Source organism: Panthera onca, chromosome E3 (genome assembly GCF_046562875.1).
Source record: "Panthera onca isolate mPanOnc1 chromosome E3, mPanOnc1 haplotype 2, whole genome shotgun sequence".
NCBI classification, from domain to species: domain Eukaryota; kingdom Metazoa; phylum Chordata; class Mammalia; order Carnivora; family Felidae; genus Panthera; species Panthera onca.
The window spans coordinates 3985844-4004980 of NC_138354.1; the positions used below are offsets into that span (position 1 = coordinate 3985844).

Here is a 19137-nt window from a genome sequence, read left to right on the forward strand (position 1 = left end):
CAGTTTGCAAACGTCACTCTTTTCAAGGCACCCTCCACTTTCTTTGGGCTCTCGGCCACTCCCTATACCTTCAAATAGTACCTGTATCTGTAGCTTAGCTATAATCTATCTATACATATATGCACGTGTCTATATACACATATGTGTGTATGTGTATATGCAGACACTTGTGTATTCTATATACACGTGTATATCTCGGATTTTATAATGTATATTCCAGATTACATGTGATGTATGGTGTTAAATAACAAAACTTCAAACCTAGTAAAATTTAAAGATCTAATTGGTTTTACTAATCAGTTCACGGACCGGGCAGCGTTCTATCCGGCAAGCTGAGGGAGGCTCCGCTGGGCTGCAGGAAAGGTTTTTACAGGCAGAGAGAGAATGGAAAAAAGGACATTATTAGCCAAGAATGCATTATTTTAGACAAGTTTGCCCTCCTCAGGGGAATGGAAAATGTCTATCAGTAGATTTCGTAGTGCTGACCAGGAAATTCCAGGTTGACGGGTTAAAGGTTACTTCGGGGCGGGGGGGGGGGGAGGGTGCGGGGAGGCAGTTGAGAGAATAGAACTACAGTTCGGTTAGGTATTAAGTCCTGGCGTGCTGACCTGGGGCTCTTCACATAAATGACGCCATTTTGGGGCCTGTGGTTTTCTTTTTAACAAGGTGCGTGTAGCTGCTGGAGAGTTTGTCCCACCAGGGTCCCCTGTGCCCTGTCCTCCCTCAGAGCTGGGACTCTGACCATCCATTCTTCGTTCAGCCTGCGGCGTGCCTGGGCCTGGGGGACACAGGACTTGTCCTGGTCACTGCTCAGCCAAGGAGGCTCCTTTCCAGCTTTGCTGCCCCCGAGCCAGCTTCGCGTGTTCCCGGGAAGGAAAGGAGCAGTTCCCAGGAACCAGCCTGTTCCAGCTTGAGTTCCTGGGAAGCAGGCTCTGAGAGGAGTTTAAGCGCGAGGAGATTGATTAGGTGACTATCCTTGGGGTGGACAGCAGACGCAGGGAGGGAAGAAGTGGCGAGGGGCCCAGCCTTTCCCTGGGCCCCTCCCTGCCTCTCTGGACAGTGGCTTCAGCAGGTGCAGAGGGGAGTCCCATCCACCGGTTAGCGGGCACAGCTGCGGGAAAGGGGTGCAGCGTGGGCGAGGCCAGCGCCTCCTCTGACCAGGGGCCTCACTGCTCTGTACTGTCCGGGCTCTCCCTGGGTCCCCTGTGCCCTCGTCCCAGCCTCTCACCTCCTCCAAGCAAACCCTTCTTTCGTCTGCTCCTCTCGTGACTTAGCGAGGAATCGACATCCTGAGCTTCCAAAGCAGCAGAGGTGAGAGCAGGAAGCTGACTGCAGAAGGAGGTGTGCGGGGGCCAGATCACGGGTCGTCTGTTCTTTGCCTTGCAGACACCCCTCATCTCAGCGCCGCATGCCCAGGAGTGACTGTCCGAATCCCGGAGGAGGAGGAAAGGCTCCCAAGTTACACCTGCATTTGCAGAAGGCCCAAGGGCATCATTCAAAGGACTGGTTAGGGCTGGAAAGAGTCTCTTAAAGGATGAAGCCAGATTCAAATCCAGGCCCTCCACTGACTCGGAGAGCCCAGAGCGAAAACAAACACACGCAAAAAACAACCAAGCAGGTAATCTCAGTACTGATAATCTAAGTCAGCAGGAGAAGAATCGGTGGAATACCAAATATTTTCCTAGAGGATGAGGTGACTCCCCCACGTTAGGTTACCATCCTCCGGCTTTTCATTTAAAAATTTTCCCTGGGGCACCAAGAAGAAAATATCATTTTCAAAATATTCACAAAATCTGGTGTGATGCAGTAAGTAGATCTCAAAACTCTGTCTTTGTTTTATAAGTACAAGAAACACAAAACTTAATCTAATGTTAAAAAGACAGGGGACCAAAATGGCGTCACTTAGGTTAAGAGCCTCGAGTGAGTAAACCAAGACTTAGCACCTAATATCCAACTGCATTTTCAAATCTCCAGAAATGTAACCTTTAACCCTTTCAAACGTGGCGAGTTTCTCAGTCAGCGCTAGGAAATTTACTGAACAGACCCTATCCATCCCTTGTAGAAGGGTGACCTTGCCGAAAACAATGGATTCTTTGCTAATAATTTCCTTTTTCTACTCCCTGTCTTTAAACGCCTTTCCTTTCCTGGAGCCTTTCGGAGCCCCCCTCTACTTGCTGGAGGGGATACTGCCTGAGACATGAATCGATTCAGAAAGCCAACTAGATGTTTGAATTTTACTCCGTTGAATTTTTGTTATGTAACTCCAGACAGGTACTGCTTGTGCTTTTCCCACGGCTTATGACTTTGGAACAACTGATCTGAATGTTGCCAACTCACAGAGCACCTGGATGGGGAAGGAGGAGGCGGGGGGGCCCAGGCCTGCTCCTGCTTCTGTCAGGTGTGTTACCTCAGCTCACACCCTCTACCTGAGCCTCAGGTTTTTCACCTCTAAAAGACAGGGATTCCAGCTCTAAAGTTGTAAATTAAGATATCACAGTAACGGGGCGCTGGGTGGCTCAGTCGGTTGAACATCCGACTCGTGATTTCTGCTCAGGTCTTGGTCTCAACGGTTCGTGGGTTCAAGTCCCGCATCGGGCTCTGCACTGACAGTGCAGAACCTGCTTGGGATTCTCTCTCTCCCTCTCGTTCTGCCCCTCCCCTGCTCTCTCTCTCTCTAAAATAAATAGATAAATAAATAAATAAATAAATAAATAAAAATAAACTTAAGGGGTGCCTGGGTGGCTTAGTCGGTTAAGCGGCTGACTTTGGCTCAGATCATGATCTCACGGTTTGTGGGTTTGAGCCCCACATGGAGCTCTGTGTTGACCGGATGGAGCCTGCTCGGGATTCTGTCTCCCTCTGCTCTGGGCTGACAGCTCAGAGCCTGAAGCCTGCTTCGGAGTCTGTGTCTCCCTCTCTCTCTGCTCCTCCCCCTCTGTCTCTGTCTCTCTCAAAAATGAATAAATGTTAAAAAAAATTTTTTTAATCAATAAACTTTAAAAAAATATATATCATGATACCGAAAGAAGAACAAAGTTGGAAGAATCACACTACATGATTTCAAGATGGACTATAAAGCTGCCATAATCAAGACATTACGGACGTTGGGAAAGAAGCAACACATAGATTAGCTGCAGAAAATGTAAAGAGTCTAAAAATAGGCCCTTCGATTTTTGACAAAGACGTCAAGATAATTTAATGGAGAAAAAGACAGTCTTTTCAACACGTGGTGCTGGAGAAATCTGAAATTCACATGCCACAGAAAATTGTTCTTTTCCTTTCTCACGCCGTGTACGGGCTTCAGTGGCTTCCAGGGGCTGGGGGGCAGGGGTGGGCAGAAGCTGGCCACAAAGGGACACAAGGAATTTGGGGGGGATGATGAAACGTCTATATCCTGCTTGTAAGGGTAGTTCCATGGCTGTATAAATCGGTTAAAACTCATACACCTGGGGCGCCTGGCCGTTCAGTCAGTTAAGTGTCCAACTCCTGATCTCAGCTCAGGTCACGATCTCATAGTTTGTGAGTTCGAGCCCCACGTCAGGCTCTGCATTGACAGCGTGGAGCCTGCTTGGGATTCTCTCTCTCTCCCTCTCTTTCTCTCTCCCCCTCCCTCTTTCTGTGCCCCTCACCCAAGTATGCTACCCCCCCCAAAATAAATAAATAAACATTAAAAAAAAACCTCACACAACTGTACACTCAGTAAGAGTGAATTTTGCTATATTTAAATTACACTTCGGGGGCGCCCGGGTGGCTCGGTCGGTTTAAGCGTCTGACTTCAGCTCAGGTCGTGATCTCACGACTTGTGAGTTCAAGCCCCGCGTCGGGCTCTGTGCTGACAGCTCAGAGCCTGAAGCCTGCTTCGGATTCTGTGTCTCCCTCCCCTGCTTGCCCTCTCTCAAAAATAAATAAATATTACAAACATTTTTTAAATAATATATTACATTTCAGTTAAATTGAAAAGACCTACGATATATATAACAATTTTTTTAAAAGGCTCTATCGTTTGTACCTGCCGTGTGTGTATATGGAGGAGAGAGAAAGAACAAGCGTGTGGTGTGCGTAGGCCCAGTTATTGCTAGAGTTGAGGATTATAAGCTTTAACTAACATTAGAAATGTTCGGTGTTCAAAGTTTCTTTTTTTTAATTTTTTTAATGTTTATTCATTTTAGAGAGAGAGAGAGACAGAGCATGAGTGAGGGAGGAACAGAGAGAGAGGAAGACACAGAATCTGAAGCAGGTTCCAGGCTCTGAGCTGTCAACACAGAGCCTGACACGGGGCCTGAACCCAGGAACCACGAGATCATGACCTGAGCCGAAGTCCGATGCTTAACCGACCAAGTTACCCAGGCGCACCCAGTGTTCAAATTTCTAGGAGCTGATCACCAGCTCTGACGTTCAGCCCTTCTCTCATCGGGGCTTCTCTAACATGCCCGGGCTGTCGTCCACCCCTGTCCCACTTACCCAGCCCCTGATTACCGGACACCCCTGATCCCAGGCGTCCCAAGAGGGTTCAAAGCCCAGGATCCAGCCTTGGAGGAGTCCCTTTGGGTCCAATGGCTGGGCCTTGCTGGCCTCTTGTGGCCAGAAGCAGAATTATCACATTATGACACATTAAAAATGACAAATCTGGGAGTTGGCTCAATCTTGAAGTAGCTGGGGGCAGAGAACCAGCTTGCTCACCCACTTTCCTGGGGGTATAACTTAGAGTGACCTTTTCAGCAATACATGTCAACATTTAGAATGCACGGAGCTTTGACCCATTGACCCCAGCTCTGGAAATCACAGATGATACCCTCTTGCCAAAATGTGTTTCCTCTAGTTCTAAGTACAAGAGATAAGAGGAACATTCTCATCCTCGTGTTACATGAAACCACAGGAAGGTAATCAGCCAAATCCAAAACGTGGGGCCATCTGTAGGACAACGGATCCTGTCCCTGCAAAAAATGGCCTGGCATAAAAACTGGGAGCGGGGAGACTGTTCTGATAAAAAAGAGATTTCCAAGATCAGAGGATATATAATATAGCCAATATAATCCAATATATTATACATCCAATATAATATAGAGCTGTAGTTTGGATCCTGGCTCAAAGGAAACCATGGTAAAAAGACGTCTATGAGATAATCATGGGAAACGGATTCCCGACAGCGGATAGATGATACAAAGGGATGATTGTTCATTTTGTAAAGGGGGATAATGGCATTAAGGCCATTTGGCTGCCAGGATGGTCAGGGATGTTGGTCGGCACTGGTCTGAGTTCCGTTCAGACCTGAAAGATGGGAGGCAGGGGTGGGGGCAGAGTGGAAGCAAAGGGAAAGTCTTCAAGGTGGGAAAGAGAGAAGAGAGAGATTAGAAGAAGCATGACGGGGCTGGTAGAAGGAAGGTGGTCCCGGGTGAAATGGAAGCAGGTGCACAGATTGCACAGAACAGGTGCTTGTAGACCGTGGTGAGGAAATTGGATTTGATTGGGTATTAGGGTGGAGAGGGTGTCCGTGACCCCATTGCCTTTAGGGTTCCTCTGAGCAGTGCTTCCCATTGGTTGAAAGGGGGCGAGGGTGAAAGCGTGGAAACCAGAAGTAAGTCTTTTCTCACCGCACGGTCAGAGATGATGGTGCCTGGGACGTTGATGGGGAGGGGGAGGGGGAGTGGTTAGTTCCCAACTGTATGTGGGAGACTGAATATACAAACGGGCGGTGGCCAGTCCACAAATGAGGACTGAACTCTGACCTACCACCCACAGCAACCAGTCCAGGATGTCAGACAACCTCCCCACCATCTTTAAAACAGCATTTCCCAGTTGATGGGTATCTAGAATGTCGCACCTGGTGGCTTCTCTCTTCCCATCACATTTTTTACTCCCAGATTTATTTCTTCTGTCTAGACCTCTCCCCTGAGTTCCAGAAGGTTAGGGTCAACTATGCCTTTGATGGGAAAACCCAAAGCAGGTCAGGGAACCGCTCCCTTCCAAGGCCTTCCCACCTCGGTGGGCGGCCCTTTGTTTCTCTTTCATGCTGTCTCCGTGGGAGTGAGCGAGACCACCCAGACCCGGGCAGGCAGAGGCTATTCGGTGCTTCCGCAACAAGGAGGTCGGCCACTGTCACTTGTTTGATGGACTGGAAGGCAGGCAGGAGGGTGGGAGAGCTCGACAGTGACGGGAGGAAAGTCTCTGGTGGCCTGATTGGAGGCTGTCGCCCTGGAGAAGTTGGACATATCTCCCAGGTGTGTTGTAGAACTCTACGATGTTGGAGGAAGGGGACTTGTAGACCCTCTCCCCAGCAAAATAGCAATTCATCTGATGACAATATTCAAAACCAATCATTCAAAGCCTCTGGAAATGCTTGTAAGGGCATATGGCAAATAGAGAAACTTTCATTCAAGAAAATCTACTAAATCTCTGTAAAAGCCATGCCCCCTGGCTCACCCACCCTTGAGCCACAGAGCTCCGGAAGCCCCTCCCAGGGCTGGTGCAGCCAAGGAAAGGGGCTCCCTCTGCCCCCTCCCCCCCTTGCCCCCCCCTGCCCAGTTCAGTCCAGGGCTCCAGATTCACTCTCCGACCCAACCGCAACGCAGAAACTCTGGTCCAGGCCATGTGACTGGCCTGGAGTCCCCAGTCCCTGCTCTGCCCAGCCCTCACTCTGGGGCACAGCTGAGAACACTGGGGCCCCAGTCGCCCCCATCCCAGCTCACTCTGCACTCACAGCAGTGGAAGCCGCGAAGACCAGGCCGGCCACCCCACCCTGCCCTGCTGCTCACTCATAGGGCAAGAGCATCACTCCCAGAAAATCTGGTCCCCACCCGGCTCAGGTGAAGTGGCCCAGGGTCCTGCCCAGAGGAAGTGGCAGGCTCCAGGAGGAGGAGCTGAGCAGCTATGCTGGAGAAGACTGGTGTCGTGTAGAGTTGAAAACTCCAAGCCTGGAGGGAGATCTGGCAGATTCCCACGGCCTTCCCGGGATGGCAGACAGCTCTGGGAATCAGGAAGACTGTGCCCACTCCAAGGCATTCAGAACAGCACTCAGGGTAAACTCCAAGGCATTCCCCATGCCGCACCCAGCTCTCGCTGAAACAGGTGGATGCCTCAATGGCACAAGGAACTTACCAGAACTTCGGACCCACACGTACTGGACAGTAGCTACTACCCCTCAGTGGTGGCTCCAAGCAAGCCATAGGGGTTGAAATGCTATCCAAGTCAACTCTGGCCATCTGAAAGACGGTGTGCAAGCCCAGGCCTCCACCCCATTGGGAGAGACCATAGAAAGAACTCTGAGCTACTAGTTTCCGGCCGAACAGAAGGCAGAAACAAACTCTCTGAACTGTGATAGTAGCTTCTAGGCCACACGTACAACAGTAGCAGGTAAAAATCTAACTGACCTAGGGCCTTACAGAACCTTTGACCCATCGGTTGCTTAGGCTGAGCCAGAGACGTCCCCAGGCAGGCAGGTTAAAAAGCGAAAATAAGGGGCTCCTGGGTGGCTCAGTAAGATAAGCCTCTGACTTCTGCTCAGGTCATGATCTCGCAGTTCACGGGTTTGAGCCCCGTGTCGGGCTCTGTGCTGACAGCTCAGAACCTGGAGCCTGCTTCCAATTCTATGTGTCCCTCTCTCTCTGCCCCTCCCCTGCTCAAGCTCTGTCTCTCTCTGTCTCTCAAAAATGAATAAACGTTCAAAAAAATTTTTTTAAGGCAAAAATGAGAGGAAAAAAATCTGAGTGGGGAGATCAGAAATTGCATACCGAGAGTTGAGGGATGCAGGGGTGGGACTGACTTCTCAGAATTGGTTCAACCGAATCACTGAACAAATAAACAAATTACCAAGCCAACAACAATAACATCTCCCGAGGCAGGAGCAGAGGACCAGTATCTAAAGTTGCTACAATATATTATTTAAAATGTCTAGTTTTCAAGAAAAATTGTGAGACACGAAAAGAAACCAGACAGCATGACCTATACACAGGCTTCACTGGAAAATTCTACTAAACATTGATAGACAAATTAACATCAATTCTTCTCAAACTCTTCCAAAGAATAGAAAAGGAGGGAACATTTACTAACTCATTTTGTGAGACTAGCATTATCTTACCACACAGCTAGAGAAAAATACCAAAAGGAGAGAAAACCCTACAAAAGAAATATTCCTAATATACAATTCTCAAAAAAAAAAAAGAGAATACAAGCAAACCGTATCTGACAGAAAATTAAAAGAATTATATACCATGACCAAATGGAATTTACAATAATTTTTTTTTATTTGAGAGAGAGAGAGAGAGGGTGCTCACGTAGGGGAGGGGCAGAGAGAGAAAGAGAGAGAGAGGGAGAGAATCCTAAGCAGGCTACACATCCAGCTTGGAGCCCAACTCAGGGTTTGATACTACAATCGTGAGATCATGACCTGAGCCCAAATCAAGAGTTGGATGCTTGACTGACTGAGTTACCCATGTGCCCCTGATCAGTTTTCTTATGTTGCATTCCAGGGATAAATTCCATTTGGTCAGGGCTCCTAGGTGACCCTATGAGGAGCCTGCTTAAGATTCTCTCTCTCCCCCTCTGCCCCTCTCCTCCCCTTGTGCACACATTCTCTCTCTTTCTCTTTCTCTCTCTCTCTCTCTCTCTCAGAAAGAAAGAAAGAAAGGAAGAAAGGAAGAAAAATAACTGATCAATGTAATATACTATGTTAATAGAATAAAGAACAGAAACCACGTGATCATCCTATAGCTGCAGAAATGCTTTTAACACAACCTAACCACCTTTCGTGATAAAACTCAACCACTAGGAATAGAAGGAAATTTCACCCACATGATAAAGAGCATCCACAAAAAACTCATGAGCTAACCTCATACTTAATGGTGGAAGACGTAACGTTTTCCCTCCAGGATCAGGAATAAGACAAAGATGTCTGCTCTTGCCACTTTTCTTCAACACTCTGCTAAAGGTTTTAGCTGGGACAACTGGCCAGAGACGTGTGCCAAGGTAAAAGAAATAAAAGGCCTCCATATTAGAAAGGAAGGAGTAAAACCTATTTGCAGATAATGTGCTAGTGTATACAGAAAATTTTAAGGAATCCGCTGAAACAAAACTATTGGGGTAATACAAGAACAATATATGAAAATCAAGAGTTTTTATATGCTAGCAATGAGTAACCTGAAATGAAACTAACAAAAAATCCATTTATGCTTGCATCAAAAAGAATGAAATACTAAGGAATGAGTTTAACCAACGAACTACAAGGCCTATATATGGAAAACTGTTGAACAGTGCTAAAAGAAAATGAAGACCTTTGTACTGAATCGTCATCTTCATACATCTTTATACAGTCGAAGTCCATCAATACAACATTCTAATTATTTTTATGCCATTGTTTTTCAAGTCAAATAGAAGAAGAGTTCTATTTGTTCAGCCTGATAGTTCAGGCTATCTCTGTATTTACCTACGTCGTAGCTTTACAAGTGCTTTTTATTTCTTCATGTGGTTTTGAGTTACTGTCCTCCATGGCTTCATTTCAACCTGATGGCCTCTAGTATTTTCTGAACAGATTTCTATGATTTCTGTCTCTTTATTGAGATTCTCTTTGGTGAGACACGGTCATCATACTCGTCTCAATTCTTCAAGTATGGTTTCTTTTGGTTTTTTGAATTTATTTGTAATAGATGCTTTCAAATCTTTGTTCACTAAACCTACCCTCTGGGTCCCTTCAAAGGCAATAACTTTTCCCCCTGTTGGGGGCCATACTTTCCCGTTTCTTTGTGTGTCTCACAGTTTTTTGTGGACTCTCAGGAATATGCCAGGAGCATTTCAAAGCTTCTTATGGACATCTCATCCCCCAGACATTCCTTTCAAGGATTTGTTTTTTGTGTGTTTTAGTTTTGGTTTTGCTTAGTCCCTTGTTTGCCCTAACTGGTAACCTCAAGGCAGTTGCAATACAATACAATACAATTGCCAATGATTGTTTTGGTCAAATGTCTTGGGGATGAGCTGGTAAACTCCTGGATCAAATAAAGACAAGCTCTGAAAGGGAGTTTTTCAGCAAAGAATCAGGCAGGTCAAATAGTGACCATTCTCTGGGGATGGGGCTTTTGGGGGAGCTCCAAGCCCTTTCTGCCCGCCTCCAGTGACCACTAGGCTGTTTGTTTTTACATCTATCACAGTTGTAAGGCTGCTGATTTTCAAGGCTACCATGGATCTTGGATAGAGAGATGAGATTAGGGAAAATTAAAAAGCCACAAATCACACTGCTCTCGCTGAGACGCGGCTGTTTTGTTTGAACGCAAGCTTCTTAGATGGTTGCAAGCCTTTTGTTGTTAATTTCCAGAGTTCCGAAAAGGTTGATTTCGATCATTTTTGCCAGCGTTCTCTTTGCCTTCATGGAGGAATGGTTTTCAGATTCTTGCTCCACTATTCTGGAAGGGCTTCCTTCCCACCCATTCAACCCCCACCGCATTCTCCAGAGGTGAATTATTCTAGCCCTTGTTATTGTTGAGGAAACATGCTCGGAGAGGTTACGTGGCTCACCTGATGAGGCACAGCTCGTGAGAATCGGAACCAGGATCCGAATCTCGGTATGGTGCGATTTCCGTGTGGTCCGTATCCCGACCTCTCTCCCACTGCCTCACCTCATGCAAGGTGCGCTCCAGCACCCTTTCACTCAGCTCTTAGTTCCCTCCTCCGTGCCAGCTGTTTAACCCACGGGTTTATTTAGGAACTCGCCTGTGGGAGGATTGCTCATCTCTGAACGTTGCACATAAGAAGAATACTTGGGGAGTTTTTTGAGCACCGGCAGATGATGGTTCTGTTCTAAGGTTGACAGGAGGGAGGGAAGCAGCGATGACAGAAGCTCAGGAGAGCCTCCTTCCCGCTCTGCCTGCCATCAGGAATGTCAGCTCATGTCCTCCCCAGGGGAGCTGGGACACGAGCGTGCGTTGCTGAGTCACACGCAGGTCAAGCTCTTTGGCGCAATCCCAGTCTGCTCCCCAGCAACGCTTGTCCGTGGTTCCCAACATCTCCCAGATCATAGAGCAGGGAATCAAAATCTGGGCGGGTGGGTAGCAGCCCTGAGCGCCAGCAGGGCTGGCCCGCAGGAATGGAAGCCCAGAGCTGAGTTGTTCAAGGACTAAGTTCTAGCATTCTAGGGAATGGGATCGCAGAGTGAACAGTACAGACAAAAATCCTCCCTCAGTGGAGGATTATGTTCTGGTCAGGAGGGGGCGTTTTGTGGCCCATCGGAAAGCGATAAGTCCTATATAGAGACAGAGAGCAAGGAGAGGGATGGGGACTAGAAGAAAGTAGGGAGGTGACCATTTTTAAGAGGGTTATCCAGGAGTTCATACGCCATCTCTTGTGACCGGAAATTCACACGGTGGTGAGGAAGTTTTGACGGTGTGCTCATGCCCTTGGAATTCACCAGCCTTATCATGGGCCCTATTGCCTAGAGAGATGGCAGAATGGCTTACTGAAGGTTTAGTTGCGGCACCAGCTAAGAGACCACACCCTGTGGGGTGGGGTTGTCATTCCACAGTAGGCAATACATGCCTGCAAACTGGGAGTGGAGGTGGTAGGGTCTTCTTGCATATGACAAAGAATAATCCACTGAAAATGTTTTGTTTCCATCCACACACCCCTGAGCTCACTGGATTTTGAGGTTCTAGTACCCAAAGGACCCCTATTACTCCAGGGAACAGACTCGTGGTTCAGGTAGATTGGAAACTGAGTCGACCCTCTGGCCATTTGGAAATCCTCACTTGCTGAACCGACAGAAGTTACTATCCTGGATGAAGTGATAGATTCCGACGAACAAGGGGAAACCGGGTGGCTTTTCCAAATGAAGCCAAGAACTGTGTCGAGAACCCAGGAGATTTCTTCAGGCACCTCTTTATGTGGCTTTGTTCAAAAATAATGGTCCATAGGAAACTGTGCCAACTGATAGATACACCACTAAAGACACTGCTCCTGTGTTACATCTTGACTTCTGGTGATTGGCGATCGGCTATATGGGCATTCACATACGTATATTTATACATTTACATATGTCCATGCCCATGTAGACAACCACCGAAATCCAGACATAGGGCAGCTCCAGCACTCCAGCCGGTTCCTCTCATGTCCCCTCCGAACCAATCCCCCACCAGAGGTAACCACTCCTCTGCCTATTTTTGACTTCATATAAATGGACTCATACAGTATATATCCTTTTTTTTTTAATGTTTATTTTTGAGAGAGAGAGAAAGACAGAATGCGAGCAGGGGAGGGGCAAAGAGAAGAGGGAGACACAGAATCCAAAGCAGGTTCCAGGCTCTGGGCTGTCAGCACTGAGCCTGACGTGGGGCTCGAACTCACAAACCGTGAGATCGTGACCTGAACCGAAGTTGAACGCTTAAATGACTGAGCCACCCAGGTGCCCCCTTTTTTTTAAGTTTATTTATTCTCAGAGACAAAACACAAGCAGGGGAGGGGGAGAGAGAGAGAGAGAAAGAGAGAGAGAGAGAGAGAGAATCCCAAGCAGGCTCCATACTGTCAGCATGAAGGCTGATGTGGGTTCAATCCTATGAACCATGAGATCATAACCTAAGCAACCTAAGCCGAAATCAAGAGTCGGACGCTTAACTGACCGAGCCACCCAGGTGCCCCACAATTTATTTTTTAAAAAAGATTTTATATTTAAGTGATCTCTACAGTCAACGTGGGGCTCGAACTTACAACCCCAAGATCAAGAGTCACTGCTCTGCCACCTGAGCCAGCCAGGGGCGCTGATTCTAGCCATTTAAGACTTTTCCTCACAGTGTTATGAGAGTTCCAGTTGCTCTGCAATTATTGTCTACACTTTGCATTGTCAATTATTTTAATTTTAGCCAACACGTTATGTCAAAAGTTCAGAACAAAAAAAGAAAATCGGGGAGCCTGGGTGGCTCAGGGTGGGTTAAGCGTCCAACTTCGGCTCAGGTCATGATCTTGGGGTTTGTGAGTTCTAGCACGTCGGGCTCTGTGCTGACAGCTCAGAGCCTGGAGCCTGCCTCGGATCCTGTGTCTCCCTCTCTCTCTGCCCCTCCCCTGCTCGCATTCTATCTCTCTCTCTCTCCCTCAAAAATAAATAAACTTTAAAAAAAGAAAATCAACAAATTGCTGAAGTAATAGTTAGAAGTTTATTGTGCACCCACCAAAAAGACAGTTTGCAAACGAGCAGCACTCACACCAAAACACAGAATGAGGCTCGGAGGTGTATCATCATACAGCAGCTTCTAGAGTGTGGAGTGTGGAAGCGATGACTATTTGCTCTTTAGTGATTGGTTACAGTATTAGAATCTTCTGAACTAAAAGGAAATTTGCTGGTGGTCGCCTCACATCAACTTTGGGGAACTACTTTGGTTTCGCTTGTGATTTTCAGAGGCACAAGCAAGGTCAAGTTAGCTTTTCCTTGTCTTGCAAAATAAGCTAAATTAAGCTTTGCTTGTATGACGACACTGGCGTCGTCAGCTCGGAATTTTCGAGTCTGGTCTCCATTTGTATTTGACTTTAACAGGTGGATGCTTGTAGTATCTATTTGCTCTTAATTTGCATTTTCTTGATGAGTATTAATGATGATCACCTTCTCAGGTGCTCATTAGGCGTTTTGATATTTTCTGAAGTACCATGCTCAAGTACCCAAAAATGAGTTGGTATTTTCCTCATTGATTTGTAGAAATTCTTTTAACGTTCTGGAAAGAAGTCCTTTGTCAACAATGTGTACAACAGGGCTGAGCTCGCCGTTGCCCTTGGCCGTGGAGTCGTTTTTTGGCACCAAGGGCGCAGCATCCGTGATGAACGTAATTCAGATTGTTTGTGACCACTGGGTACATACACTTGTATCCGTGGGATTTGTCCTTGGATGTTATCTAGACAAAAAGAATGATGAAAAACTAACTGCCTTCCAGAACAAGAGTGTGTTGCTTAAAAGGGAATTGAGACCCAGTGAAGAAGTCACCTGGAAATAAAGGCTGTGACTGAAATAAAGAATGTTCACCTTAAAAAAATTAGGAAATAAAAACACACTCGGTATTTTCAAAAATGTACTTCAAGTGTATGTATTGAAAGCTTATGTACCCCACTCATTCTGAGGCTTGCCTTCTTGACCTGTCTTGACGAGAAGTTGTTTTTAAAGTTTATTTATTTAATGTTTCTTTATTTTTGAGAGCGAGAGAGACAGAGCATGAGTGGGACAGGGGCAGAGAGAGAGGGAGACCCAGAATCCAAAGCAGGCTCCAGGCTCCAAGCTGGCAGCACAGAGCCGGACGCGGGGCTGGAACTCACGGACGGCGAGATCATGACCTGAGCTGAAGTTGGCTGCTTAACCGACTGAGCAGCCAGGTGCCCCATAAAGTTTATTTATTTTTGAGAGAGAGAGAAAGAGAGCACGAGCGAGCTGGGGAGGGGCAGAGAGACAGAGAGAGAGAGAGAGAGAGAGACAGAAACCCAAGCAGGGTGGCTTGATCTCAATAACGTGAGATCACGACCTGAGCCGAAACCAAGAGGCGGGCACTTAACTGACAGAGCCCCCCATGGGGCCCTGAGCAGTTGCTCTCCGTTTTGATGAAGATTAACGTTTTATTTTGTGGTTAGTACTTTTTAAAGTACTTGTTTGGGAGACTTCATTTACTCCAGAGCCATGAAGGCATTCTCCTACGTTTTCTTCCAGAAACTTGACTGTACGTCCACAATCCATCTCAAACTAGTTTTTGAGTTCGGTGGGAGGTAGGAGAGCCAGCACCTTTAAAGGAAAGGACCATTGTTTCCTCAAGGATTTGCAACGCATTCTTGACTCTGGGCTAAAAATTAGCTTCCCTGCGCACAGATTGAATTGTGCCATTCTCCTGCCTAAGTGTTTCCAATGGCAACCCGTTGTTTAGATAATGTTCAGGCTCTTGCTTAATGCATCTTAACAACACCCCCGCTCGATTTGGCCACTTCCAGTTTCACAAGCCCAATCTTGTGTCCATCGCCCCACTCTAAGCTTAGACACGCTGAGCAGCGTGTTCCCTTGGACACACTCTCACCTCTGAACCTTTGCCATACACAATGCTTCCGTAGGTTACCTACTATTCAAACTGCAGGTCTTACCTCCTCCGGGAAGCCTTCTCTGACTGCACATTCCCTGTCCCTTAAGTCTAGGTTCAGTGACCTCATCATGTGCTCTCTTGTACTCCGGCTTGTAATTGTGTTCCGGGGTAACTTCTCTGAGGGGAGGGAGGCCCATTTGGTTTACATGGAAGGTGTCTCGTAAATATGAGTGAATCCGCCACGGATCCAGAAAGCGGGCGCCTCAGGGAAAGAACGCGGTTACAATTCTCAGATTGAACACTTGGCGAATAGGTTAACACTTCTGAGCCTCAGTTTTCAAATCTGTAAAGTGGGGACGCAATATTCTCTACGTAGGCCTGCCAGAAGCATCAAATAAGATGCTGCACATAAATCCTTAGCGCAAGGACAGGCACACAGCGGACACTTTTAATATGAATAAAACCATAGGGACTCACTTTTCCCTTGCGCATGCGCCGTCCTCCGTACGCCAGCTAGCCCTGCCCGGCGCGCCCCTGCGCGTCCCCACGCGTGCGCGTGTTCGACCGGAACCCCAGCCCTGGCCGGAGATGAAGGGGCGGGACCTCCGCAATACGCCTGCGCCCTGAGAGGCCGTGCGCCGAGGAGGCGGGGCCGCGCCGGCGCGCAGGGCGTCCCGGCTCCTGAGCATAAACAAGAGCGGGCACGGGATGAGGCGGCGGTTGATCCCCGGGCAGCCAGCTGCGGCCAGCGAGGCGGCGAGCGGGGCCAGGCGCCGACCCTGAGCGCACCCGACTCGCCCTCCCGCGCGCGAGCCCTCGGCCGGGGCCACCCTCCCGCCCGCCCGCCGCGCGCCCACCATGAACCTGGCGAGTCAGAGCGGCGAGGCCGGCGCCGGCCAGCTGCTCTTCGCCAACTTCAACCAGGACAACACGTAAGGCCGGGCGGGGGTTGGGGCCCGAGGCCTGGGGCCGGGCGGGGGGTCCGGGCCCGAGGGCCGGGGCCGGGGCGGGCGGGAGCCTGAGGCCGGGTTCAGGGCCGGAGATTCGGCCTGGAGGTTCGGGGTGGAGGCCGGGGCGGGCGGGGGCGTCCCCGGGGGCGGGCCTGGAGCGTGGAGGGAGGGGCGCTGCCCTCGGGGACCCTCCGGGCGCTGCGCTGGAGCTGCGATCCCTGGGCGGGGAAAGTGATGGAGATAAGGAGGCTTTTCACCCACCGACGGATAGGTTGCTTTACCTTTTGGGACCTCCCTTCTCACAAAGTTGGGGCAGAACTTTGTGCCTTGACTTGTTGTCCCAGCCGCTTCTGGAGCAGTGAGCGTGGGTTTCTTCCTCTTATCCCACCTGCCCTTCTCCCTCGGCCCTCTTCCCCCCACTCTTTCCCCTCTTCAGGTCCTTCTCCTCGTCTCTTCATTATCTTAGTGCCCTTTTCCTTTCTTTCCCTTTCTTCTTGTCTCGTTGTTCTTTTTTTTAGGTAACTTCGATGTCCTGCCCGAGCAAGAAACAAACTTAGCCTTAATCCTGGCCTCTGATCTGGGGAGAAACTGAGTCAAGGGGGATGTGACAGAGAAATACCTGAGGGGTCTTGGTGCTTCAGGGAATGGGCCCATCCTTAGGGAAAGAGAGGCCCACTGATGCCAACCCATGAATTTGGAACGCTGTTTGTCCAAACGCCTATGGGTTTGAAGCTGATTCTTCAGAGGCTGTCTCGGTGACCTGTGAGCATAGTTACTAGATGAAGTTTCTGGAGAAGGAAGGAGCTGTGGAAGGGAGGAGAGCCATCTTGGGAAGTGAGTAAGAGGAAGTGATGTAAGTGAGGAGGAATGGGTCATTGGCTTCGTAGTAAGTAGTTGGTCGAGTTGTTACTGGCGGAGTGGAGTCAGCAAAGTAGAAAATGAGATTTTTTTTTTTTTTTTTTTAAACGAAGAGTTCATTGTAGAATGGCAAGCAGGCATCAAGTCCGTGGCATGCAGCGGGTACTCGGTAGCGCCTCCCCAGAATTGTGAGGTTAGTGCCGGGTGGCCCGGCAGCGGGACCGCGCTGAGGTTAGAAGGAAGCAGATCACCTTTTCCCAAGTGCAGATGAGGAAACTGAAGTTCACAAAGGCTCAGAGCTGTGCCTGGATCCTAGAGTTGGTTAATGTGGAGTGTGGGCAGGCCCGAGTCTCTTCCACTGCCCTTCCCACTCTGCCACTGTCTTCTCTACCTAAAAAGTAGGATTTTGAGGATGGTGAATTTAGGCATCATACTGTAGCAGTCTTTAAAGATTAAAACTACCAAACGCTTAGTGTTCCACGTGGGTAAAAACCAGCACAGCAAAAGCATTTTGAATAACCTGTTGCCAGTGGTTGTGATCGGGATAGACTATGTTATGTGAACCCGGGAAACGAATAGAACATTTCAAACTGAGATTGGTTTTTAAGCCCTTAGTGTTTTTTGTTTTTGTTTTTAAATTTTTTTTTTAATGTTTTTATTTTTGAGACAGAGTCAGACAGATTGCAAGCAGGGGAGGAACAGAGAGAGAGGGAGACACAGAATCCAAAGCAGGCTCCAGGCTCTGAGCTGTCAGCACAGAGCCCGACGCGGGGCTCGAACTCACAGACTGTGAGATCATGACCGGAGCCGAAGTCGGACGCTCAACCGACTGAGCCACCCAGGCGCCCCAAGCCCTTAGTGTTTTGAGATCGGTTAAGAAACGGTAGCTTTCTGGGTTTTTATGTCTCGTATAAGTTAGAGAATTTCCAAAACATTTTCTACCATTTTTTTTTCCAGCTTTTCACTATTCATCATTTATGTTGAAAGGAAATCAAATATGAGAACATATTCTCTTTGGCTGTTATTTCAAATGGGCTTTCAAATTACATACACAATAGAAAATGTCAGTCTGGCCTGAAGTTAGACCTTGTCACACTTGGAAGTCACGTGCTTCCTCACTCCTCAGTGAGTCTGGAAGTTCAGGAGGTTTCTGTGTCATAATTTGGACTTGCCAGAAACCTTGATATAGTACGAATGTAAACTGTTAAGAAATAGTAGGATAGGATTATAGTAAATTATTAAGAAATGGGAAGATAGGATTTAATCATTGATTAAAATGACTAATTTGTCTTGAAGAAATAGACAGGTTTATGAGGAAAGGCTGTACAGTTTACCCCTTTCCCTCCTTTACCCGTTTCCAGAATTTAATAGAAGAACACAGTTTTTCACAAGACAAAGGTTGTCGGTCTAGGATCCACATTCACTGTGTTCAGTGAGAAAATCTGGAAGCCATTTCACTTAATAGAATACATGTATGTTACACAATAATGCTTAACAAAAGAATATTCCCTGTACACCAAACTATCTGTTCTGCTTTTTGTACTAGTACTATGGCTTCAAATATTGTGTTAATTTTCCTAGGATTCTCATCCTAAAAGTATGAAGAAGTGCTTTTTGCTTTTTTTTTTTTTTTTTACTATTTGTTTGTTTATTTTTTAGTTAGAACAGTGAAAGAGGCACTGAGAACAGTTGTTTTCAGTCATCTCGCTATTAACTGGTTAGTTCCAGTGCTGGTTTCTGAAAGTAACCGTTTGAACGGTTTACTTTGGAGGAATTTTTGGCTTTTGAAATTGAAGTTAACAAACTAGTAAGAGTATCCCTGAAATGGAAATGTCAAGGACTAAATTCCTCCAGTGGATGCCGCTCGTCTAGTGGGAATCTGTGATTTGGCGATGTCCTTTTTCAACTACACTTCAAAAAGGGGTGGAATAAAGAAAGGGACTTGATTCTCCAGGTCTCCTGTCGACAGGATTGAAGTTGTTAGTGTCCAGAAGATTATAGAGATGCTTGTTTAACTGAGTTTCTTCTACAGTTACAGTTGTTCTTCTGGGAAAGTCACTTCTCTCCACTTTTTTTCTCATCAGTAAATCGAGAGGCTTGATTGTAGATGGTCTTTAAGGAGCCTTCAACCTTAAAGTTTTAGGCCGTTCTGTCGGCCGGGTAGAGGGAGTGTTGGAGGAGGGCAGGACAGTCACCCAGGAGGATATTGTCCAACAGCAGTGGCCCGTGGAGAGAAGACCAGTCAGCCATCAAGACTTGGTGTGACCCGTGGGACAGGCATGGTGCAGGGAAGTTCAGGTTACTCCCGAGTCTCT

At 47.7% G+C, this 19137-nt stretch overlaps 1 protein-coding gene, 1 long non-coding RNA gene and 1 pseudogene across 5 annotated transcripts in view; 2 read left to right on the forward strand and 1 right to left on the reverse strand.

Moving 5' to 3' along the window:
• Positions 1–265: 265 nt before the first annotated feature.
• LOC144614759 (uncharacterized) lies at positions 266–15596 on the reverse strand. 4 transcript variants are annotated; one of them, XR_013552874.1, is made up of 4 exons: positions 15492–15596; positions 1229–1465; positions 609–932; positions 266–352 (listed from the first exon to the last, which is right to left on the reverse strand). It is a non-coding gene; the product is annotated as an uncharacterized LOC144614759 (long non-coding RNA). The 4 variants fall into 4 exon arrangements; XR_013552875.1 differs by having other exon boundaries at positions 609–778; positions 15492–15595; XR_013552876.1 differs by having other exon boundaries at positions 743–932; positions 15492–15595.
• LOC132689649 (NADH dehydrogenase [ubiquinone] 1 beta subcomplex subunit 1 pseudogene) lies at positions 13701–14055 on the forward strand (annotated as a pseudogene).
• A 110-nt stretch (positions 15597–15706) lies between the features above and the next one.
• WIPI2 (WD repeat domain, phosphoinositide interacting 2) overlaps positions 15707–19137 on the forward strand; it is a 39022-nt gene continuing 35591 nt past the window's right edge. The window contains exon 1 of the mRNA XM_060649596.3: positions 15707–15946. Coding sequence (XP_060505579.1) covers positions 15873–15946 — 74 coding nt within the window. The 5' untranslated portion in view covers positions 15707–15872. The remainder of the gene's footprint in view (positions 15947–19137) is intronic.